Source organism: Desmodus rotundus, chromosome 1, assembly GCF_022682495.2.
Source record: "Desmodus rotundus isolate HL8 chromosome 1, HLdesRot8A.1, whole genome shotgun sequence".
In the NCBI taxonomy this organism is placed as follows: Eukaryota; Metazoa; Chordata; class Mammalia; order Chiroptera; family Phyllostomidae; genus Desmodus; species Desmodus rotundus.
The window spans coordinates 26,379,445-26,401,986 of record NC_071387.1 but is presented as its reverse complement, the minus strand read 5'-3'; the positions used below and the strand labels follow the sequence as shown (position 1 = coordinate 26,401,986).

The window sequence follows — 22,542 nt, the reverse complement described above, 5'->3', positions numbered from 1 at the left end:
AGCAGTCAGGTGTTTAATATGAGGTGAATTTGGGGAGTACATGTACGTCACCATTTACTTAAGGAAGATTTAACAATTTAAGTAAAGTAACTTATTCTCAAAACTGAACGATTATGTCAGTGAAATGTGGAACAATGTACTAATGTAGCTTGTGGATATACAACTTCTATTTGAAGTTTCAAAGGTGGCAATGAAGATGGCCAACATTTTGCACTTGGCACGTTGATTTTAAACTGGCTGTTAAGAAAGGGAACACTGAGAAATTAAGTATGGTTGTCATCTCATTTCTTCCTAAGAGGTTCAGTTGCCACAGTTTGGTTTAGGAAGAGAGCTTCAGCACCATCACCTCAGCTTCAGACAGTGACACTCCGAGCGAGAGCTTGTTGACCCTCTTACCGTCTCCTCATGTCTTAAAGTTTTGGGAGTTGCCCAACAGAAATGAACCTGGCAGATATGCTGCCCATTTTTCTAAATGACCTGCATGTCCCCCATTTCACCTTTGAAATCTAAGACTCTGTTCTTCCATTTTCCAAAATACCCTATATACCCAATATCACCTCATTATGTTTGGTATTCATTTGAATATGAATTCCCCTTGCCCATGTGTTTGACATCGAACACCTCCCATTAATCAGATTATGTTCATTTGATTGTTATCCCAGCTCTTAGAACTTAGAAAGTATGATAAAAATAAGTTTTTAATTCCCCACAGGTTTTGTGAGCCAGCCATGTGACATGAGTGGCCGGGACAGTAACTTCTGGAAAGCGCAGCCTCTGAGAGATCATGGACACCTCCTGGCAAAAGTAAGCATTAATATTATTTTTTTCTCTGTCAGCCTTTTTGGTCTATTTCTGCAGGGTTTGGTATAATTTAGTATTGCTGAGACTTATTTTCCTCTCTTGTACACTTACATTGGCATGAAAAAGTGTTTCTGAGTCCAGCTGCTAGGATTTAAAGAGTCAGGAATGTTCTTTATGGGCTCCTGGCTCTGTTTACATTGTGAGGACTCGGTTCTGCTCCTGCATCTGGCAACTGGGCTCCATTATCCAGCTCCAGCTCTGGAGTGTGGCTGTGGGGTGTTGGTTACAGATCTGGGTTCTGTCTCCAGGGTCTGTGGCCTGGGGATGTGAGTCTGGGATGTGGAGTGTCTTTAGGTGTGACTTTGCATGCTGGGTTCGTGTGTGGGATCCACAGGCAGCTCTGGCTGTAGGGTCTGATGGATGAAATCTGGTGTCCAGGGTTCTCTGTCAGTCTCTGGTCTGTGTACATGGACTGTCCTGGGTCATGGGGACAGTTTTAGGATTGGGGCGGAGGTCTAGCATTCAGCTATTGGTTCTGGCTCTACTCCAGGGTCCAGGTTCTAGACTCCAGGGCCTGTGTATGTTTTGGCATCAGGTGTCTGTGAACTTGATGCAGACCCTGGCCCGCGGGATCTGTGTGCTGTGGCAGCAATAGACAAATTCACACGGACTACAAAAATCCTGTGGGGAAAAAGGGATGGCATGGCCACTCTCTAAGTGAGAGACGGCGTGAGGGCCCTGGGAAAGCCCAATCCCTGGCCACAGAGGCTCCTGTTGCCTCCCCGGGCTCCTGCCATGGGATGTGGTCCTGATCCCCCAGGCCCAGGTTCACCGCAGATGAATGCCTTTTGCGGACACCAAGGGCAGGGGGCCGCCGATTCTTTCACAGAGAAGGGTGTTAGAGCTCTTGGGGGGACCGTGGCGAAGCGGTCACACTCTCTTCTTGGGTGGTTTAGCACAGACTTTAGGGACTTCAAGACACTCAGTCAACGTTTGCCGCTTCGGGGCAGGGTGGGGGAGTTTCAGCCAAAGCAAGACTCTTAGCCACCCAGGCGGAGCACAGGCCTGAGTCTCCAGGGGAGAACCCGTCCGTGGGCGTGAGACCCACCTGCTCAACCCCACTCCCACTGGCTTCTTTGAGTGGGAGCTCGGCCACATTTCCCCCACGTGGGACATTTGCCTATACCCGGTGTTGGCTGGAGGTCCCTTGTTTTTCCCTTTTGCACTCTGCCTTTATGTGGGCAGCATACATGCTGGGAAGTGTTGTCTCCAGAAAATCGTGTGGTCCTCTGGACAGCAGAGACAGCATGCAGTCCTACGAACTCACTCACAGTGATTCTGTGTGACACGGATCCTGGCCCGCAGGATCCCTTGTTTTTGCAATATATATATACACACGGACTACAGAAATCCTGTGGAGGAAAAGGGACTGCGCGGCCACTCCCTCAAGAGGAGAGCGCCCGAACCCTTGCCTTGACAGGCTTTTATTGTTTTTCTAGGCCCCTTACTTCAAAGAAGGTCCTCCTTTCCTATGCAAAGGTTTGTTTTGAGTGGTTTTCTTTTGCAGACAAAGGGGAGGGTGTCGCTGAATACATCAAAGGAGGATATTTGCAATGTAAAAGAAGAAATGGTCAAAACGGCTATTAGCCCAGATTTTATTAAGATAAAGATACTCAGTAAACATTTGCTTGCCTCAGGGTGAGGGAGTTTTAGCAAGAGCAAGTCCCATAGCGGTCTAGATACAATGCAGGCCTGATTTCCCACTGGAGAACCTATCCGTGGACGTGGGTCCTGCCCTCCAGCCTCGCTCCCCACTGGCTTTTCCAAGTAGGGCCTGAGCCACATTTCCCATGCTTGGAACAGTTCCCCACATCTGTGAACCTGGGACGAGGACTCAGGAGTGAGGGATATTACCCCGGGGAAGGGGGGCACTGTCTCTGGGGAGGCTTCCGGTGCGAGGTTACAGGCACCTACCTGGCCCCCGGGCCTGCCCCGAAATGAGCTAGCTGTGTCTCTGACTAAAGCCATCTCCTGGAGCCTCCTCTGTTTTTCCGTCCGTAAGGGGAATCCTTAAGTGCTGAGATGGAAACAATAGACCGATTCACAAGGACCACAGACATCCTGCGGGGGCTAAAGGGATGGCATGGCCACTCTTGAGTGAAAGAAGTGCCTTCAAGGAAAGAGGAAACTCCCTGGCACACCTGAAGCAGGGCACAGAGGGAAGACCGAGCCGGGATTTGGGCATGTCATTAAATTCAGCTAACTTTTGGTGAACTTGTAAAGGCTGGCATAAACAGAGAAAGCACCTGGAAGCTGTGCACACGAGTTTGCAGCCAATGACAAGCTCTTCTCCAAGAACCTCACTAGGTGGTTATGAGAAAGATTGGGGGTAGGGCAAGAGTCTGGAAAAAGCTTTCCTTACTTGTTCAGGCCGGACAGACGGAAGCAGTCACCAATGCAAGCAAGGCACAAAGCCCCACCAGGGACATTTTTTCCTAATAAAAGTTTAGGCTACCAGGAAAGAGGGTGACGAACTGGACCAGTTTCCTAGGACTGAGGAGTTTACCAGGATGCAGGACTTCCCATGCTAACCCCAGGATGGTCACAGAAAGATTGGGAGAAGAGCACCTTTGGTCACTCCCAAGGCATAGGAAAAGACCCATTTCTTCTGGGGCAGGAAAAAAGTAATAAAAGAAAAACTGTATTCCTGGGGAAAGACAGAAAACCATCCTGTGTCCAGACAATCAGAGGTTTCCTCTCAGTTAAAGTGTGCAGGGCCACTGAGATATCTCTATGCCCAGGCTCAGGGGCACAGGGCCTGCCAGAGACTGAGGCTCAACCAAGAAACTCCGAAAACATTATGGTGCCCCACTGGTAGGCTGGTAAGCACCAAGCACCAAGCAAGAGCAGTCAGCCACTGAGGGTGAGCAGAAGCATGAGGAAAGGCCTCCCTGGGGTGCAGGCACACAGGGAATGGCTAACGCCAAGGCTGGCAAGTGAACATGGAGAAAAACCCTCTAAGAAACCAACCTCCATTCTAAATACAAAGGAAGAAGAAAGAAACACGGGCAGAAGATATGAATAGAGATTTTCCGCAAGAGAACATACAGACACCCAAGAGGTTCATGAAAAGTCATTCAACATCACGAATTACCAGGGAAATGCACATCAAAACCACAATGAGAAATCACTGCGTACCTGATAGGATGGCTATTACCAAAGAGATAAGAAATAACTAGTACTGGCAACAATGTGGAGAAAGGGGAACCCTTGTGCACTGTTTGTGGGGATGTAAATTGGTGCAGCCACTACAGCTATACCCCCTTCTCCACAGTTTTCCTACTCATGGTTTTAGTGACCTGTGGCCCACTACGGCCAAAAATATTAAAAATGGAAACTACCAAAAATGAACCATTTTTATGGGTTTTTTTAAAAATATTTTTTAAAAGATTTTACTTATTTTTAGAGAGGATGGAAGGTAGGGAAAGAGGTAGAGAAAATTCTCTGAGAAGACCAGCAGAATTGATAAACTCTGGACTAGATTGATCAAATAAAAACAAGAGGGACTACAAATGAAAAGCACCCACAATGAAAGAGGGCTTATCACTGAACACCCAAGAGACATTAAAAGGAAAATACAATAGTCCTCTCTTAGCTACGGTTTTGCTTTCCATGGTTTCAGTTACCCAAGCTCTGAAAATTTTAAATGGAAAATCCTAGAAATAAACAACCCATAAATTTTAAATTGCTTGCCATCTGAGTAACATTATGAAATCTCGTTCAGCCCAGACGGTGAATCATCCCCTTGTCCACCTGTATATGCTACCCACCTATCTGTCACTTAGTGGCCATCTAGACCAGCGGCCCCCAACATTTGTGGCATCAGGGACCAGTTCTGTGTAAGACAATTTTTCCAGACTGGGAAGAGGGGTGGGGCAAGACAGGAGGTGGAGCTCAGCCCATAACATGAGTTCACCTCCTGCTGTGCCGCCTGGCTCCTAACAGGCCACGGATCAGCACCCATCCGAGGCCCGAGGGTTGGGGACCCCTGATCTAGACTGCTGGCCACTGCAGCGCTTTATGTTCAAGAAACCCTTACAGTAGCCTGAGGCTATGTCCCAACACCTTTGTCATTCACCTCCCTTCATCTCCTCACGTAGGCCTCCTCTCAGAACCAGAAGGGTGAAAAGCGTATGACATTTTGAGAGAAATCATATCCACATAACTTTTATTACAGTCTATGGTTATAACTGTTCTGTTTAATTACTAGCTATTGTTGTTATGTGCCTAATGTATAAATTAAACTATCATAAGTATTAGGTCTGTATAAGAAAAAACAGTATTGATAGGGTTCCACAGTGCCTGCAGTTTCAGGCATCCCTAAAATCTGAACAAAAATAATTCCTGATTTAATCATGTCCTCATTTAATCATTTTGTCATTCAGAACCACCTGGTAACTTGCTATTTGAGAAATTTCCACAAATTACATCAAAGTCTGCAAAGACCACCTTATTTGGTATTCATAGGTACTCAAGGCCACTTTTTCAGTCACAGAAAAAAGATTTGATATAAATGTAACAGTGGGAAACTGTAACCCACCCCACCATTCTTTTGATACTGTTTCTGTAAGTGCTGACTCTGATATGTGGCTTATAGATGAACATGCTCGTATAAGAATCCTAGGAACTAGTTTCAGAAGAATAGACTCCGACCTTCAGGCATCCCAGCTCTGGGAGATTTGCTGACCTTCAACCTTGGAGCCAGGATGACTCAACCAGGATGATGCACACCGGACCATTACCTGCCTTGTCGGAATGGACTGTGCTCGTCTGTGCAACCCCTCCCTTGATCGCTTTGTTCTGGCCCCCTCCTCCTCCTTATAAACACCTCTGCCTCCACTGAGAGGTGAAGATGGGCTTTGAGACATGAGTCCCCATCTTCCAGGTGGCCAGCATCTGCAAAAAAACCATTTCCCTTCACATCAGCACCTGACTCTCCAGTACTGGCTTTCATAGTGCCAGGTAGCCAGACCTGCATTGTTACAGAAACATCATCTCCTTTGAAGAAAATATTTATTTATAGAATCTGGTATATCTCATTATAGAAAAAGTCACAGCACTTAATAACTGGCACGTGTTTTATTTCTTCATTTACAATACTTAAACTAAGGAAATGGCAAGGCAGAAAAACAAATTTTATCTTCAAAAAAATTAAAAACACATACACTTCAAAAACCCAAATTTAATTCCAAAACAGATTACTCCAGAATAAACAGAATCATTTTCTACTATTTCTACTAGTGCAGTAAAAACAGTGAAACATATTTCTGTAATAAATGTAGACTTTTGTTTCTTTTATAAATATCTAATGTTTCCTTATTTGTATGTATACTACCAGGGGTCTGCAACCCGTGGCCCATGGGCTGCGTGCGGCCCAGATGGCTACGAATGCGGCCCAACACAAAGTCGTAACTTTACTTAAACCATTATGAGGTTTTTTTGTGATTACATGACTCAATGTATTTAATGTGTGGCCCAAGACAACTCTGCTCCTACATGTAATACTACTTTAAAGAGTACTAACAGGATTAAAACATTTTCTTGCCTATAAAGACTATGTCTGAACATGCAATAGCCTCATGTCCTAAACCAAAGTTAATTACAGGGTCCTCTGGAGAAGAAAATTTTCATAAGTTTTTAATGACCCGATTCCATTCAAAAAAGTTTCGACAAATGTGAAAAAAGGAAATCCTGTTATTTGTCAATTCATGCTGCTAGGAGAAAAAAAATAACGTATTCTTTCCCAAGAAACGTGGTTTTAGAGAACAGTTTTGATAGTATTTCACACAGCAAAGCATCAGACAGTCTGAGAAGCAGCCTCGTTGCTCAGGGGAAAGAATGATTTCAATGAGCTCCTCTTCTGAAATGCTCAGTAACCCCAAGTGATTTTTAAATTGGGAGGCAGATTACTGGCAATAAGTTCATCAAATTTAGATCTGTCTTGAACAGGCTCCTTATAGAAGTCAAGAACATCTCTGACCCTGCTCATCTCACGAAGCCTGGAGTTAGGCACTGCGTGGCCCAAGTCATCAGCTAACCGTACCAAGAAACTGAACTTCAGATGACCATCCTCCAGAGAGATGTCCTGCCAATTGCTAGGAGCAGACGAGCCAAAGATTTCTCTGACGTGAGATTCCAAGCGACTCTGGAGGTCTTCAGGCGGTATGTATGTTCGGTTTCGTAAGGGTGGACACACCAGGATCGGTTCTTTCTTCACCTCTTCTACTGTCTCAGCTACCACTGGCTTTTCCTCTTCTCTGAAATGATGAAAAGCAAAGATGTGAATCTTTGGTTCACTGCATTAACGACGTTGACAAGTTAGCGAACACCAGAACCAATCTTGCCCACCAAGTTAAATCAACAATTAATTTGCACACTTACTACTCTTCTGGGCACTGGGGAAAGAGGAAAGAGCAAGATAGTTCCCTGTCCTTGGAAGCTAATAATTGAACTGAGCTGGCACAGACCAAAAAACAAAAGCTAATTACAGATCTTACGTGCTGTATGAATTCCCAAAGATGGGTAAAGGTAAACCGTTTTGTATGAGATTTTCAGTCCTCCAAGACCCAAACCCAACCTACCTCTCTAACTTCATCTCTCACTCATCTCCTGCATACACGCTATGCCCTACCCAAACTAAACTACATTCTGTTCCCTACTTTCCTGACATCATGTGTTAGTTCGGGTCACAGTCTATCCAAAATGCCTGTTTTTCATCTCTACCTGTAAAAATCCAACTCGTCCTGTAAGTCCTAGGAAAAACTTGTTCTCTTCCAAGGAGCTTCACCTACTTTCCCCAATCAAGTATGACTCCAGGTCTCTCTGAACGATAGCAGTTTATGTTGCTCTCAGAGCACACTGCACCCTACCTGAGTTTTCATTTCATCGGCATTCGACTTCTCTTACTAGATGGTCAGGGTCTCTTGGCCCAAACATCACTGACATTTTGGACGACAATTCTTTGTTGGGGGTGTGGGGGCGGGATGCGGGGCTGTCCGGTTCATTGTAGGATGCTTAGCAGCGTCTCTGGCCTCTACCCACTGATGAGTATCCTGGTAGCACACCTGTCCTCCAGTCCTGAGAATCAAGATATCGGCAAATGTCCCCTGGTGGGCAAAATTGCCCCTGGTTAAGAACCACCATGCCAGATTATCACCTCCTGAATACAGAGGCCTGTTTTATTGACTTTGGGGGTCCTTTGAAAACTATTTGAATATTATTCAGTAGATGGGCCAATGTGAGGGAATCTGCCTGACACATTATTTCATTGCTTAATAAAATATTTGTTCATAAACTGACTCCCGTTTTCCATGGAGTTGGCACTGGACTGGAACTGGGCATCCCCACAGAAACTGGAGGCCCTGGAAATGAACAATGTTTGGCCAGGAATAGGGTCTGTAATGCTATTCCTCTCTGCCTATTCAGACCCTTCCAGCAACATATCCCTATTTCTGCATCAATTCTTTATCAATTTCTCCATATCTAATAAGTGTATTCCCAGGGACCAGACTATGCTACAATATCACCTGTCTTCACAGAAAAAAAAAAAAAACCCCACCCAGTTTCCATGCTCCCTTCCAGCTTCTTTTACAACAGACCTCAGAATACTTGTCTATGCTTGTATTCCTTACTTCCTCACCTGCAGCTTCTCTTCAGACTACGCTAGTCACAGTTCATCAGAATGAAATGAAAGCCATTCCTTCCATCTCAGTCAGCTCTTACACTGCTCTAGTTTTTGTCAGAACTCACCACCTTCTGCAGTTGTATTCTACATTTGCTCATTTTTTCCTCCACCTGAACGTTTTACAAGAACAAGGATGGGGTCTGTCTTATGAACAGCTGGATCCCTAACACCTAGACACATGGCATATGGTAGACACACTGTATTTATTCAATGAGTGAACGCAATAAACCTGAAGGAGATTTAAGAGACAATAACAAATAGTAGTCAAAAAAGAGGGGTAGCTAATATATACATAAGCTGATGGCAAAAATCCTTCTGGAATGAAAGAGTTTGAAACCTAAAAGAATATACATTGCTCCCTGAGGTTTCCACAGGTTCTGTTTCCCCCACACTATCTGAGTCAAACAGATTTACCTTCAAAAGACTCCACTGGGGGCTGAGACGAAAGCAGTTAATGGGGAGTGAAGAGCCCTGGGTTCTAATGTAGCTCTGCCCTTGACTTGTGACTTGTGGGGTAGGGAGACTGGTGAGGCAGTTCTTTAAAAAAACAAGGGAATTCAATATTTTATATTTATAGTGGGAGGGGCGAGTAGATGTATTCACTGGGGTTAAAGATATTCCTCTCTGTAGGTCCTGTTTCCTCATATATCAGCGTCCTTAAGCTCTGACGAGGGACTTTGTTTCTGCTGCTGTATCCTATTTACAGAAATGCTGGGCCAGAGCAGGCGCTTCGTAACTGTCTGTTGAGTAAGTCAATGAATGAACAAACGAACAAAATGAGCAGGTTGCACTTCACCTCTGAATATCGCTTGTTTAGAATATACTCCGCAAGTGAGTTTAGTGTATGGAGCAATTTCACGCTCCCGTTCTAAGTTGCTTGCATGCTTCCTGACACCACACTCGGTGTCTGGAACACAAAATCAGTACTGTTTGCTTAATAAATTAATGAGCGGACTGGCAGGGAACGGGGCCGGTATTTGTTACAAGATGAGAAAACTGAGGCCACGAGGAGAAGCGACCCAGCTTCCCCGCTCGCGGAGACCAGCGCTGAAGATGAACTCAGAACCCTAAGGCCACTTGTCATTCCCCCAGCCAGGAGCAGGACCTCGTCTTAATAGCACGACATTCCCTTTTGAATTCGTCCTTGCATCTTCCTCAGTTTCTATCCTTACTTTCCGTGACTGTAACCCATCATCTAACCTTTCGCTTTACCTGGATCGAGACCAAAATTCTCGGCGTGGGGCCCCTGCGATTATCCACGTGAGGCCTCTTCTGGTGACACCGGACACTAGAACCGCCGCCATCTCCGAGAATAGCCACGACGCGGAGCCCCACCCCCGGCCGACAGAAACTAGCCAATCGGGTGTAAACTTAGTGGCGGATATCTGTTCTTAATAAGATTCACCGCGACTCCCTTTGCATGCCGGGAAATGTAGTCCAGTAGCCTTTGCCGGCAGGGCTGGACTGCTACGCGCTCTCGGAGCATGACGGGAGTTGTAGTTGGGGGGCGTCCCGGGAAGGTGCCGGGTGACGCCTTCTGGTCTGGGGGCGGTCGGTCACAGAGCTCCTTGGCTGAAAGGAGGAGGAACTGACAACGGGGAGGAGGCTCTGGCGAGGCCTGGAAGGTGCGCAGCCTAGCTGAGGGGGAGAGTTCGGGGTTGGGGGGCGGCCTAGGAGCACTTCTGAAATGCTGCTGGGGTCGTGACCGCTCGGGGACCGAGCAGGACCTGGCCAGACCCAGCCTGGAGGCCTTTCCTTCGTTGGGCCTAATCTCCAACGGTCGGATAGGCCGCACCAGAGGCTTCTTTCTGCGGGCCACCCCAGTTTCCTGCCCTGATTTCTGGCCAGGAGATGGCCTCCCCGAGCCCCCCGCTGGAGCCAAAGGTAAGTCGCCCCTCTGGGTATCCCCTCTCGCTATTACTTAAGCTAGGCCGCGCTCTTCCGCCCTGCATCCCTCAGACCGCAGTCTTTAGGGCCAGCGCAGTGCAAGGAAGTGCCCCCTGGAGCTCTGGGGTGCGGTTCGAGAGTAAACTGACCACTGGCTCATTTTTTTCCAAGAACGACTTGATAAATTAGTAGTGCTCCAAACTAGCGCTCTCATTTGGAAGTTATTACAGGTGGGGCATCATTTTTGACCATCTGCCGTGCCTTCTGCGCCTGTCATGATGTTTGGCCCCAAGATAGACGCTTAGAAAACTTCATAGAATTGAATTGAACAGAGTCACAAGCCGGTGAGAATAAAGAATGGAGACGGGCAATGAGGTGAAGGAAGCTTGGGCAGGCTTACTAAAATTAAAATGTTAGGACATAATTATTAAGCCAGAAAAAGCCTTATCCTTAGGCCCCTCACTGACGACGGACAGTGATCCAGCCCAGTTGCCCTGTAGTCTGATGTGCCTGTCTGTCACGTCGGTTCCCAGAATTGGGCCCTGCTTGGAACTCGTAGTTCCCTTGTTCCTTCTCGCCTTCCGGGCCCTGATAAGGGCTAGTTTGCAGTGGTAGAATTGTCCTGGAGACAACAGGAACTGACCACAGAAATCATACTATTTCAGGGGTTGCTGACATTTGAGGATGTGGCTGTGTTTTTTACCCAGGAGGAGTGGGATTATCTGGATCCAGCTCAGAGAAGCTTGTATAAAGATGTCATGATGGAGAACTATGGAAACCTGGTCTCACTGGGTAAGAATCTGCTGTTTCTGATTAAAATATCTAAGAGGCTGTTCGAAATCAGACTCTAAGAACACTTGGACCAATACCAGAACCAAAACTGCTTTGTTCCAAACTTCTGATTCAAACCTTTCAGCCATGAATTGTTCACATGACTCTCACCCCTTGGATTTTAGCAATGACCAAAATACAAGCCTTTCTGGCTTCCTATCCCATATTGCTCTGTACTTTCCCTCCTGGCTCATCCTCCCACTGCTTTCCTCCCACTCCTTTTCACTCTGCCTTCTGGAGCCCCTGTTCCTCTTCACATACTGTTCCTTACCCCTCCTGGCCTTAACTGAAACCTGGCACTTTCCCAAGGACACCGTTTCTCTGGGAGGGGCTGCTTATTCTCCCACATCCTCTTCCTTCCCATCCTTTGTCTCCAGGCTGCAAGGGAGAAGAAAGTATTGTACTCTTTTCAGTGCTCTTCCCAAAGGATTCATTTTCCACCTTGAAACACAATCTCTCCCCTTTGAGACCTCAGCAATCTTGCTCTACCCACTCAATTCCTTTTCACTACCGTTTGACAGCTTATGTTGGACCCTCACACACAGACTTTGTCACGTTTTTCAGAGTCCTCTGGGCTAACCCGTACCCTCAATGATACAATCATTATTTAAGCCTCAGTCTATTTTGACCATGTTGTCTTCAGGGATGTCACTATTCCTTTTTATTCAGCAACTCATATCAATGATCATACCCTCAATTTTGTCATAACAGGCAAAACTAAAACCCCAGTATCTTCTTCTTGACCAAATAAATATTCAGGCATTTATTGATTGTAACTCGATAGTGGTTATCAAAACAGACATAATCTCAAGGGGAGCTTACTTCTTACCTTTCTTCCTCTTCTACTCCTTTCCTACGAAACCTGTTCATTCTTAGTGATGTTTCCTGTTCCTTGACTTCTCTGTTTTTTTCTCCCCCTGCCTCCACCTCCTCGTCTGATGCACGGATCTGTGTGAACCATCACCAGCATGTTCTTGTGCCGCCTGGTCGTTCGTTATGCTCTACGCATTCTGCAAGCTGCACATCCTGTATTGGGTGTAAAATCTGCCTTTTCTTCTCTCCTACTTGTGTTACTAAACACAGCAGGAGAAATTTTTTAACAGAAAGAACTGATGCCCTGTGTCTATTTACGGCTTTTCTTTCTTCTAGTCTCCACTGGGTTTTTACATCTCAAGTTTTTATCCCTGATTTGCTCACTCCCCTGTTCCTTCTAGTGACTGTCCCACAACAAGAGCTTCCTTGGGTCCGTCAGTCAGCAGCGGACCTCACCTTCTCTTTCACAGAGAAAACGGAGGCCATGATACATGAACTCTCAACTTTTGGGCCCCACATCTTGCACACTGAAGGCTGCTCCAATCTTCTCACTTCTCCAGCCACTTACACATCAGTCTCCCTTTGCCTTTTTTTTTTCCTTAAAAAGGAATAAAGCTTCAGTCTTTATTCCTTCTCCTCTGGTGTCCTTATTCTGACGATAGGTATGTGCATGGCTGTTCCAGTTGGGGGAAGGAGGAGGAAAAAGGAAAGAACTATCCTTGGAGCCACAGTCTCCCTCTTGCTGCTCCCTGTAACCTGCTACTCCTTCTCTTCACAGCCAAGTTTTTGTACGTAGTTAATGTGTTCTGTACTTTTTTCTCTAAGCCCCTTTTCTTGCCCCTACCACTCCCCTTAAAGTGTTTAACACTGGTCTGTAATGGTCCCGTCGTCAAATGCAGGAGACTCTCTCTGGGTCTTATTTTGCTCCGTACATCTACAGATACTTGAACTTCTCTATTGCTTTCTTCCATTGCCCCGCGTTCTCAGGCTTCCTCTCAGTTGTTGGATTTGTCACACTTTACTCTAATCATTCTCTGTGTTATTTCTCTAACTAGATTGGTCTTCATGAGGACAATAACTATATATTTTTTTCATTTGATTTCTCCAGCACTTAGGACAGAACAAGGCATATATTATATGCTTCTTAAATATTTGTGTGCCTGAATGAATGAATATACTTAAAACTCATAACTTGACTAGATTATTACATTAGCCTATAAACTAGCCCCCTGCCTCTAGTCTCTCTTTCTTTTAATATATTCTCTTTCGTGCCAACAAAATGATTTTGTGTTAGTTAATTGCTTACAACTTCTGGTGATTCCTGATAGCTTAAAGGATAAAAATCTTGACGACTTCTCTTACATACTAGGACCTCCCTGATACAGTCTCTGCCTAGCTTTCTACCTTCATCTGTTTCTGGCATACCATTTCCATCTCCAGTATTATCAGCTGCTGATTTTTTTTTTAATATTCCATGGTGTCTGGAATTACTGCCAGCTTTATCTATGCATATGGTATCCTGGTTGATAGAACCAGGCAAATGACCAGCCTTGCCTGTCCCTAGAGCTGCACAACGTGAGTGCCATATGCACAAAGGCACAGTGAGCCTGTCTGTGATCTCCTACTCTCAGGCTCTCTTCTTTATTTTAGCAAAATACAGCTTTTCATCATTTATTCCACAGCCTTTTCATCCTCTCCATAGACTCTCCATCCCCGTGATGAGAGCTCCTTTGAGGAGAGAGCACTGTTACTCGACTGTCCAATCTTGTTTCTGTACTTCTAGCTTTGTCATTTTGGTTCATCACCATACCTTTCCTTTCCGTGCTGATTTTTCTTTAAAAACTTTAATAGCTACATTGATACAGCTGGCAGCTTGATTTCTCAGTTCTGGATCTTGCAGTTGTTTCAGCTGAAATCAACTTGTTCAGTTTAATGACTTCTCTTTGCCATTTCCTCGCCTTCTCTCTGTTTCCGCAGCTACCATAATATTGTAAAACTGTTTGGTTAAAGATTATAGAGATCAACCTAAGCTGGCTTAAGCCAACAAGCGAAGTTATTATAGGCACATAGATGACTCATGGAATATATGAGCAGGATTGCAGCAGGGCCTCAGAGAAGAACCAAAGCCCGAAACTGGATCGCTCTCCGGAAGTCAGGAATTAACTCTGTCCTTGTGCTCTGTTTCTGTCTGCCTGGCAGAACAGTCTTTCCTCCTGTGTTCGCATGCTGTTGTCCCTTCAGCTTCTGACTTGATAGGGTACAGTTCTAGTCACAGTCAGACTGTCTGTTTCAGTTTCAATTCCAAATTCCTGGGAGAGACGCCCTTGAGTCAGTTGTCTACCGAGGACAGATTGGATGGGCTCACGAGATGGGAACATGTAAGCATGGCAGATAACCCAGTGGTGATTACAGCCGCCAAACCGGGATCTAAGGGATAGTCATTTCTAGGCTGCTCCGAGTGGGAGCCTGGACTCACTAGTCTCTTTACCCATCTGATTGACCTGTTTACTCTTATGCCAGTGCCTCTCTGTTTCATTTATTTCAGCACTATTTTACTAAGATAAGTCATTCTTTTACGTACCTTCTCAGGATAACTAGTTTTCTGCATTCTTCTGGTTGAAATTTAGATTCACACTTTTTGATTGGAGTGCAGTTAGGTTCATAGACTGGTTTGGGAAGAATTAAGGTCCTTATAATACTGAATCTCTCTAGCAATTCAGTTGACTATTTAACTGTCAATGTCCTTCAGAAAACTGTAATGGACAATTTTTATGGATCTTACACTTTTCTTTTTTTTTCACTACATTTTATTGATTATGCTATTACAGTTTCCTGATTTTTCCCCCTGTGCTCCCTTCCACCTAGCATCCCCCACTCCCAAGGCAGTCAGTCCCCCCACCCTTGTTCATGGCCACAGTTCATACTTGGAAGTTCTTTAGCTGCTCCCTTTCTGATACGATACTTTACATCCCTGTGGCTATTCTGTAACTACCTATTTGTACTTCTTAATCCCCCTCACCTCTCACCCATTCTCCCCACCCCCTCCCATCTCTTTATTTTTAATCTTTATATTTTAATTATGATGTGTCTTGGGATGGGCCTCTTTGGGTCCATCTTGTTGGGGGCTCTCTCTGCTTCCTATACTTACATGTCTATTTCTTTCACCAAATTAGGAAAGTTCTCTTTAATTATTTTTTGAAACAGATTCCCAATTTTTTGCTCTTTTTCTTCTCCTTGGGCACCCCTGTGAAGTGAATGTTGGATTGTTTAAAGTTGTCACAGAGGCTGCTTACACTATCCTCATTTTTTTAGATTCTCTTTCCTTCGTGTTGTTCTGATTGGTTGTTTTTTGCTTCCTTATGTTCCCAATTATTGATTTGATTCTTGGCTTTATCCACTTGGTTGCTGTTTCCCTGTAAATTGTTCTTTATTTCAATTAGTGTATCCTTCATTTCTGACTGGATCTTTTTCATGCTGTTAAGATCCTCACCAAGTTCCTTGAGCATCCTTATAACCAGTGTTTTGAATTCTGATTCTGATAGATTGCTTTTCTCCATTTTGTTTAGCTCTTTTTCTAGAGTTTAGCTCTGTCCTTTCATTTGGGCGATGTTTCTTTGTCTCCTCATTTTGCAGCCTCCCTGTGTTTGTTTCTGTGTGTTAGGTAGAACTGCTTTGACTCTGTGTCTTGGTAGTGTGGCCTAATGTAGTAGGTGTCCTGTAGGGCCAGTGGCACAGCCTCCCCTATCACCCAAGCTGGGTATTCAAGGTACACCCTTCATGTGGGCTACATACACCCTCCTCTTGTAGTTAAGCCTTGATTGCTGTTGGCAGATCAATGGGAGGGATTTACCCAGGCCAGTCAGCTGCAAGGATTGGCTGTGACCACTTACCACCAACCTCCACCCTCCGTGGAGGATCAGCTGTGTAGGGGCAGCATGGCAGTGCTCCAAAGTGATCTGTAGCTGTCCACTGGGTGCAGTGGCCCTGGGGTTTCCCAGGTGGTACAGGCCAAGGTCATCTGCCACCTGTGTTTTGTCCAGGGCCACCCTGCCTGAGCTATAAAGCAATCTGAGATGGTTGCTACTTAGGCTGTGCTTGGAGATTTTCAGGCAAAGACAAGCTGTAAATCTAGGCTGCTAGTTCTGGGACTGGGGCTCACTGAGACCAGCTGCTTCTTGTTTGAGAGGATTTAGGAAGTTGTGAAGCATGATCCAAGACCAGTCATTTATATGGAAAAGCAGCTTGGGTGGGCCTGTAAGTTTGGTGTAAGTCTTTGGGGATCTCCAAGGCAGGTTAAGTAGTGTTAGCCAGGTTGATGGAACCTTACATATGTACCTCTGGGGGGAGGGCCCAGAAAATGGACAATGATCTTTGCTCGCCTTGATGCCAGACACCTCAGCCTCCCCCTACACGCCACTGGTGCCCCTCAAGCTGCCTCCCCGGTGCTGGAACCCAGAGTGAGTGAGTCTGAGTAGGTGAGTCCGTGTGTGGGTTCTTTAAGAGGAACTGCTTGGGGCTCCAGAAGTTTCTTCCACCAACTCAATCCCCACTGGTTTTCACAGCCAGAAGTTGTGAGGACTTACATTCTTGGCACTGGAACCCTGGGCTGGGGGGCCTAATGTGGGGCTGAGACTCCTTGCTCCCAGGATATCCCTCCCGAATTTTTATCCACCACAAGTGGATGTGGGACCAGCCCATCCCACATCTGTGCCTCTCCTACCAGTCTGGATTGACGTGGTTTCTTTAATTCCACAGTTGTCAGACTTCCAACTCAATTTCTGTCAATTCTAAGCAATAGTTGTTCTATATTTTAGTTGTAATTTTGTTGTGGTTGTGCAAATGCAATGCCATCTTGACTGGAAGTCCCTTATACTTTTCGTATTAGATTTATTTCTAGGTTTTTTGTGGTTTTATTATCATGAAGAACATATTTCATTTTTCTATATTTCTACAAAATGTTTTTTCTTGGTAGTAAGAAATGGCATTTATTTTGTATATTAGTTGCCATTGCTATTTTGTTTAATTATTTTAGGAATTTTAGGTAGGCATTCATATCATTTGCAAATAATGATAATCTTTTCTTATTCTTTTGAATAAACCTCCTGAAACAATATCTGCTAGTAAATATAAAGAGACTTTCCCTTCTTATGAGGAAGAGGCAAATACAAACAGTTAAAGGGGCAATGTAAAGATAGCTTTAATGGAATTATGGACAAGGGCTAGTGATTAAAAACAACACCTAAATCTGTCAAGTGGAGATAGTGAAGGCTTTCTAGAGAAACTATTGCTTTGAATTGAATCTTAAAGAGAAACCAAGAAACCCAGAGATTTTCAGCTAAATGTTGGGGGACATTTCGTAAACAAAATGTGCAGTGAAATGACATGAAAGACCATAACACAAGCAGTTTGCCCACTTAAATTGTGATAAAGTAGGTAGCAGGTTGAACTGCAATTTAGAGACCATATCATGAAGTGTCATAGTGCAGAGAGCTTTGATTGTAGAAGTGATGGAGTGTTAGTGAATCTACAGATGGTGACATGAACAGAATATGAAGATCTCTCTGGATTCAGTGAAGTAGATGTCGTGTGAGGGCAGCCTAAAGATCAGAGCCAAGGATTATTAGGTGGCTTTTGCAGTAATCCAGGGAAAGCATGGTTGTGAGGGTAAAAAAGAAGTTAGATGCTAGAGAATAGCATCATTAATTTTTGTGACTGATTAATGGTAAGAAAAATAGAGAAATCTAGGACGATTTCCTGCTTTGGGACTTTAGGGTAGTGGATAACAGTGCCTTTCAAGAGATGTTAGTGGTGGAGGCAGACATGAGAGCAGATGATGATGATGATGGTTTCAATTGTGAGCCCCTTTGAAACAGGTAAGGGACAATACCCAGAGAGTATGTATAGTGAGATGGTGTGAACATGGGTAACAATAACCTTAAACAGTTGACAACGGAAGAGAAGTTCATTAGGGAAATGTATTAGAAAAGGCTGAAGAAGTAGGGAGAAAACTAGACAGATAAATAAATAAAATCTTTAAAAAAGAGAGAGAAGGATTTCAGGTTCAGGATAAAGTTAGATATATTTGTATGTTGGTAGAAAGGTTTCAAGGGAGAATACAGACTGAAGAAAAAGGAAAAATGGTAATAATCGAACAAGTTCCCAGAGGCAAGTGGGATCAAGAGAGGGTAGATGGATTAGCCTTGGATAGGAATGGAACATATATTCATATACAATTGCAGATAATTTTATAGATAGGGAGCAGAAAGTTGAAGGAGTTCTCCTATCCTTTTTCATTGTGTGAAGGAGAAACAGCCCACTGAAAGTGAATTTGAAGGAGAACACTGTAAGCAGCCTAAGTAGAAGTAAAGTTTCTAGTAGTTTGTTAGGAGAATAAGAAGTTTTGGGGGAATAAAATAACTTAATGATTGGGGGGAAGTAAGTGAAAAGAAAATTCAAAGATGACTTCACAGTTAGAAGACTAGAAAATTGAAAGAAAAGAGGAACTAGTGAAGTTACCCAGCAGGCAGCAAGAGTTAAAAAGTCGTGAAAGAAGTCAGAGGCGGGTTTAAGTGTCCCGTACGCTACTCTGTTACATCACAGACCTTTATGTTGTCTTTCTTCCACACATGCAAGATTTTCATTTCTCAGATGTCGTGCAGATTCTCATTTGGAACTAAATGGTTTCAACTTGGGTCTTAGTATCTTTAGAGGACTGAGAATCACATACACGAGAAGAATTTGGTATGATTTATGGTAGGTGAAGTCATAAGCTATCAGAGACTGCTCTTTTTCATTTCTTCTACTACCTCTGACCACGTCCCTTTGTGTTTATTGTGTCATTCCACATGCTAGACTCCACGTCACTTCCGCCCATTATTTTTGTTAAAAGCCATTTTGTGTGTTTATTCAAGAACTGCTTTTTATTTAATACTTTTTATATTATTTTCTTTCTCCATTTATTCTCATTGTCCATTCCAGTTAGTAGGAGGCTTCATGTCTTTTCTCTGAATCCTGGCTCATTCCTGGCTTGGAATATTCGTCATTGCAATAAATAAGTTCTTATCAATAAATGAATTCTTGCTTTCCCTGGTTTTTGCCTTTGGTCCTTCTCAGTGTCATTTTATGTGTTCTTTTTTGTCAAGTTATTCGGTCTACTCACTTTCCAATAATGCTATTTTATTCAACATTTTCCAGAACCTACTGTTTTCTTCCCATGTTATTCTTTCTCCCTTGATGGCCTGGCAACCCTACTCGTTTTATTTCTTTGTTTATCCACCTGACCATGCGTAGTTTACTATTGATTTACAACAGCCCTTCCTCTCAACTCTGCTTGCTCCTGCAGACTCATTCTTGGCCTTTTCATAAACATTCTTTTCATATCCATTCTCCAAGAAAAACATTTAATTGCATCAGATAATTATAATGATATTTACATAGTTTGCACTCTTTGAGAGGTACTGGGTACTGTTCTAAAAGTTTTATGTATATGAACTAATTTCATCCTCAAAACAATACTGTGAGGTAGTAAGCTACATTTGATATAGTAAGTTAATCTTAATTAGATTGATTTATCTGAATTATCTCATTTTCCTGACAGTTTCTTTTTACTAGGAAAGAGCCTGGCTGATGTTTCTGTTCTCTATTTATTGTTCTAGATGTTTTAAACAGAGATAAGGATGAGGAGCCAACTGTGAAACAAGAAATTGAAGAAATTGAGGAGGAAGTGGAATCAAAGGGCATAATAGTTACAAGAATCAAAAGTGAAACTGATCAGGATCCCATGTGTAGAGAAACCTTTGAACTTGTTGGTAGGTTAGATAAACAGAGAGGAATCTTCTTATGGGAAATACCAAGAGAATCATTGACCCAGGAACAGAAAATGTTCAGAGGAAACACTAACATTATTCGTAAGAGACCTAACTCAGAAGAGAAATGCCACAAGTGTGAAGAATGTGGAAAGGGTTTTGTCCGCAAGGCCCATTTCATTCAACATCAACGGGTCCACACTGGTGAGAAACCCTTTCAGTGCAATGAATGTGGGAAGAGTTTTAGTCGCAGTTCCTTTGTCATTGAACATCAGAGAATCCACACTGGGGAAAGGCCCTATGAGTGTAATTACTGTGGAAAAACCTTTAGTGTGAGCTCCACCCTTATTAGACATCAGAGAATCCACACTGGAGAGAGACCCTATCAGTGTAATCAGTGTAAACAGAGCTTCAGCCAGAGGAGAAGCCTTGTGAAACATCAGAGGATTCACACAGGTGAGAAACCCCATAAGTGTAGTGACTGTGGGAAGGCCTTCAGTTGGAAGTCACACCTTATTGAGCATCAGAGAACTCACACTGGTGAAAAACCCTATCACTGTACCAAATGTAAAAAGAGTTTTAGTCGAAATTCATTACTGGTTGAGCATCAGAGAATTCACACTGGAGAAAGACCCCATAAATGTGGTGAATGTGGGAAAGCCTTTAGATTAAGTACATACCTTATACAACACCAAAAAATCCACACTGGCGAGAAGCCTTTTCTTTGTATTGAATGTGGAAAAAGCTTCAGTCGGAGCTCATTCCTTATTGAACATCAGAGGATCCACACAGGCGAAAGACCTTATCAATGCAAAGAGTGCGGGAAAAGCTTCAGTCAGCTTTGCAATCTTACTCGTCATCAGAGAATCCACACAGGAGATAAACCCCATAAGTGTGAGGAATGTGGAAAAGCCTTTAGTAGAAGCTCAGGTCTTATTCAGCATCAAAGAATTCACACCAGAGAGAAGACTTACTCATACAATGAAACTAAGGAAAGTTTTGATCCAAATTGCAGTCTTATTATACAGCAGGAAGTCTTCCCTAAGGAAAAATCTTACAAGTGTGATGAATGTGGGAAAACGTTTAGTGTCAGCGCTCATCTAGTACAACATCAAAGAATCCACACTGGTGAAAAGCCCTACTTATGTACTGTATGTGGGAAAAGCTTCAGTCGGAGCTCGTTTCTTATTGAACACCAGAGAATCCACACTGGTGAGAGACCTTACCTGTGCAGACAGTGTGGCAAAAGCTTTAGTCAACTGTGTAATCTAATTCGGCATCAGGGTGTTCACACAGGTAATAAACCCCATAAATGTGATGAATGTGGGAAGGCCTTTAGCCGGAACTCAGGCCTTGTTCAGCATCAGAGGATACACACAGGAGAGAAACCTTACAAGTGTGAGAAATGCGACAAAAGTTTTAGTCAACAGCGCAGCCTTGTCAACCATCAGAAGATCCACGCAGAGATGAAAACCCAAGAAACCCACGAATGTGACGCTTGCGGTGAAGCCTTCAATTGCCGCATATCTCTTATTCAGCATCAGAAGTTGCACACTACATGGATGCAGTAAACAGAGAGAAATGTTTAAGCTTAGTTTGACTTGACTAGCTACCCAAGGGCAGTTTCAATATTGCTCAACAAGAGTCAAATTGAGTAAGAAAACAAATTATCTTTGGCCTTAGGCAAATGGTTTCTAAAGATTCTGTGAATAATGGACAATTGCCCACAGGCATTTGAAGACTTCCATTACTTTTTTTTTTTTTTTTGATGACTTGGTAATTTATTTAAGCATCTTTTTTACATATTTTTCAGGTTAAACCTGGGTTCAGAGCACTTGGTTATAATAATGAAGGGAGAACAACAAGGTTGCATTGGTACAAGGGAGCCAGAGCCACCAATGTTAAGAAACTAGAATAATTATTCGGAGTCTTCTGCTACCATCTTATATGGTAGTTCTTTCAGTTCCATGATATGTTTTGCTGTGCATGTCAAAGTCCAGTTGAACATACGATGTTTTCAAGGAAACAGCCAGATTTTTTTTTTGAAACTGATATACAAAGTTTTTGTCATTGTTTACGCCAGTTGTTTGGCACATGAGTTAAAGAAAGCAGTTCCAATGCCTTGTGGTTCTCAGAAACGTGACATGAGTGGACCATTAGTTTTACGAAGATTATGTAACAAACCTAGCAAAGGTGTTACTGAGGAATCTTTGGCAGTGCCTTTTTTATTTTCAAGATGGGCCCAAAAAGGTTAGGGGAGGACACTGTTCTTTTTTGTGTCCTCCCATCTGTGAAAGGTATTTGTAGTCTTATACAAATAATCTTATTCCTTCACTACCAGTAGCATGTGAAAGTGTACATACTTTGATTGCCGGGAATTGGAAATTAAAAACCTGGAGTCTATGTTAGGAAGCTGAGATATTTTGGTTATTGCTTTGGTTTTTATAGTAACTAGACTTTGCATGCAACTTTAAAATCCTTATTTCTGGTTCTAGGGCTTCCCTTAGTTAATGGTTATTATAAACCTATTAATTCATCTGTTTTAATCATTAAACCAGTTTTGTTTTTTGCTTTGTGTAAGAGTTCTTTGTTACTTTAGTGTAAAATCTGTCAAATATATTATTACTCTGTTTAAAAATTAGAATCAAGGATTTAAAGGAA

The 22,542-nt window shown here is 43.5% G+C and overlaps 2 protein-coding genes across 5 annotated transcripts; one reads left to right on the top strand and one right to left on the bottom strand.

Moving 5' to 3' along the window:
• Positions 1-769: 769 nt before the first annotated feature.
• On the top strand, positions 770-22,456 carry ZNF189 (zinc finger protein 189). Of its 4 annotated transcripts, none has more exons than XM_045195213.3 (3): positions 770-804; positions 11,098-11,224; positions 19,732-22,456. In XM_045195213.3, the coding sequence occupies exons 2-3, from the start codon at positions 11,191-11,193 to the stop codon at positions 21,450-21,452; spliced, it is 1,755 nt and encodes a 584-aa protein (XP_045051148.2). In that variant the 5' UTR covers positions 770-804; positions 11,098-11,190; the 3' UTR covers positions 21,453-22,456. The 4 variants fall into 4 exon arrangements, with proteins under 4 accessions (XP_045051148.2, XP_053778122.1, XP_024415780.2 ...); XM_053922147.2 differs by lacking the exon at positions 770-804 and adding an exon at positions 10,051-10,429 and having other exon boundaries at positions 11,143-11,224; XM_024560012.4 differs by lacking the exon at positions 770-804 and adding an exon at positions 10,051-10,429 and having other exon boundaries at positions 11,140-11,224.
• Positions 5,858-9,911, bottom strand: MRPL50 (mitochondrial ribosomal protein L50). Its single transcript, XM_024560017.3, has 2 exons — positions 9,758-9,911; positions 5,858-7,118 (listed from the first exon to the last, which is right to left on the bottom strand). The coding sequence occupies exons 1-2, from the start codon at positions 9,847-9,849 to the stop codon at positions 6,731-6,733; spliced, it is 480 nt and encodes a 159-aa protein (XP_024415785.1). The 5' UTR covers positions 9,850-9,911; the 3' UTR covers positions 5,858-6,730.
• Positions 22,457-22,542: the final 86 nt, after the last annotated feature.

Excerpts from the sequence above, each read along its gene's own strand:
- ZNF189 (XM_024560011.4), top strand. The coding sequence starts at position 10,397 with ATGGCCTCCCCGAGCCCCCCGCTGGAGCCAAAG. Across the intron at positions 10,430-11,097 it reads GCCCCCCGCTGGAGCCAAAG|GGGTTGCTGACATTTGAGGA; the intron begins GTAAGTCGCCCC and ends ATACTATTTCAG. Across the intron at positions 11,225-19,731 it reads TGGAAACCTGGTCTCACTGG|ATGTTTTAAACAGAGATAAG; the intron begins GTAAGAATCTGC and ends TTATTGTTCTAG.
- MRPL50 (XM_024560017.3), bottom strand. The coding sequence starts at position 9,849 with ATGGCGGCGGTTCTAGTGTCCGGTGTCACCAGAAGAGGCCTCACGTGG. Across the intron at positions 7,119-9,757 it reads GAATTTTGGTCTCGATCCAG|AGAAGAGGAAAAGCCAGTGG; the intron begins GTAAAGCGAAAG and ends TCATCATTTCAG.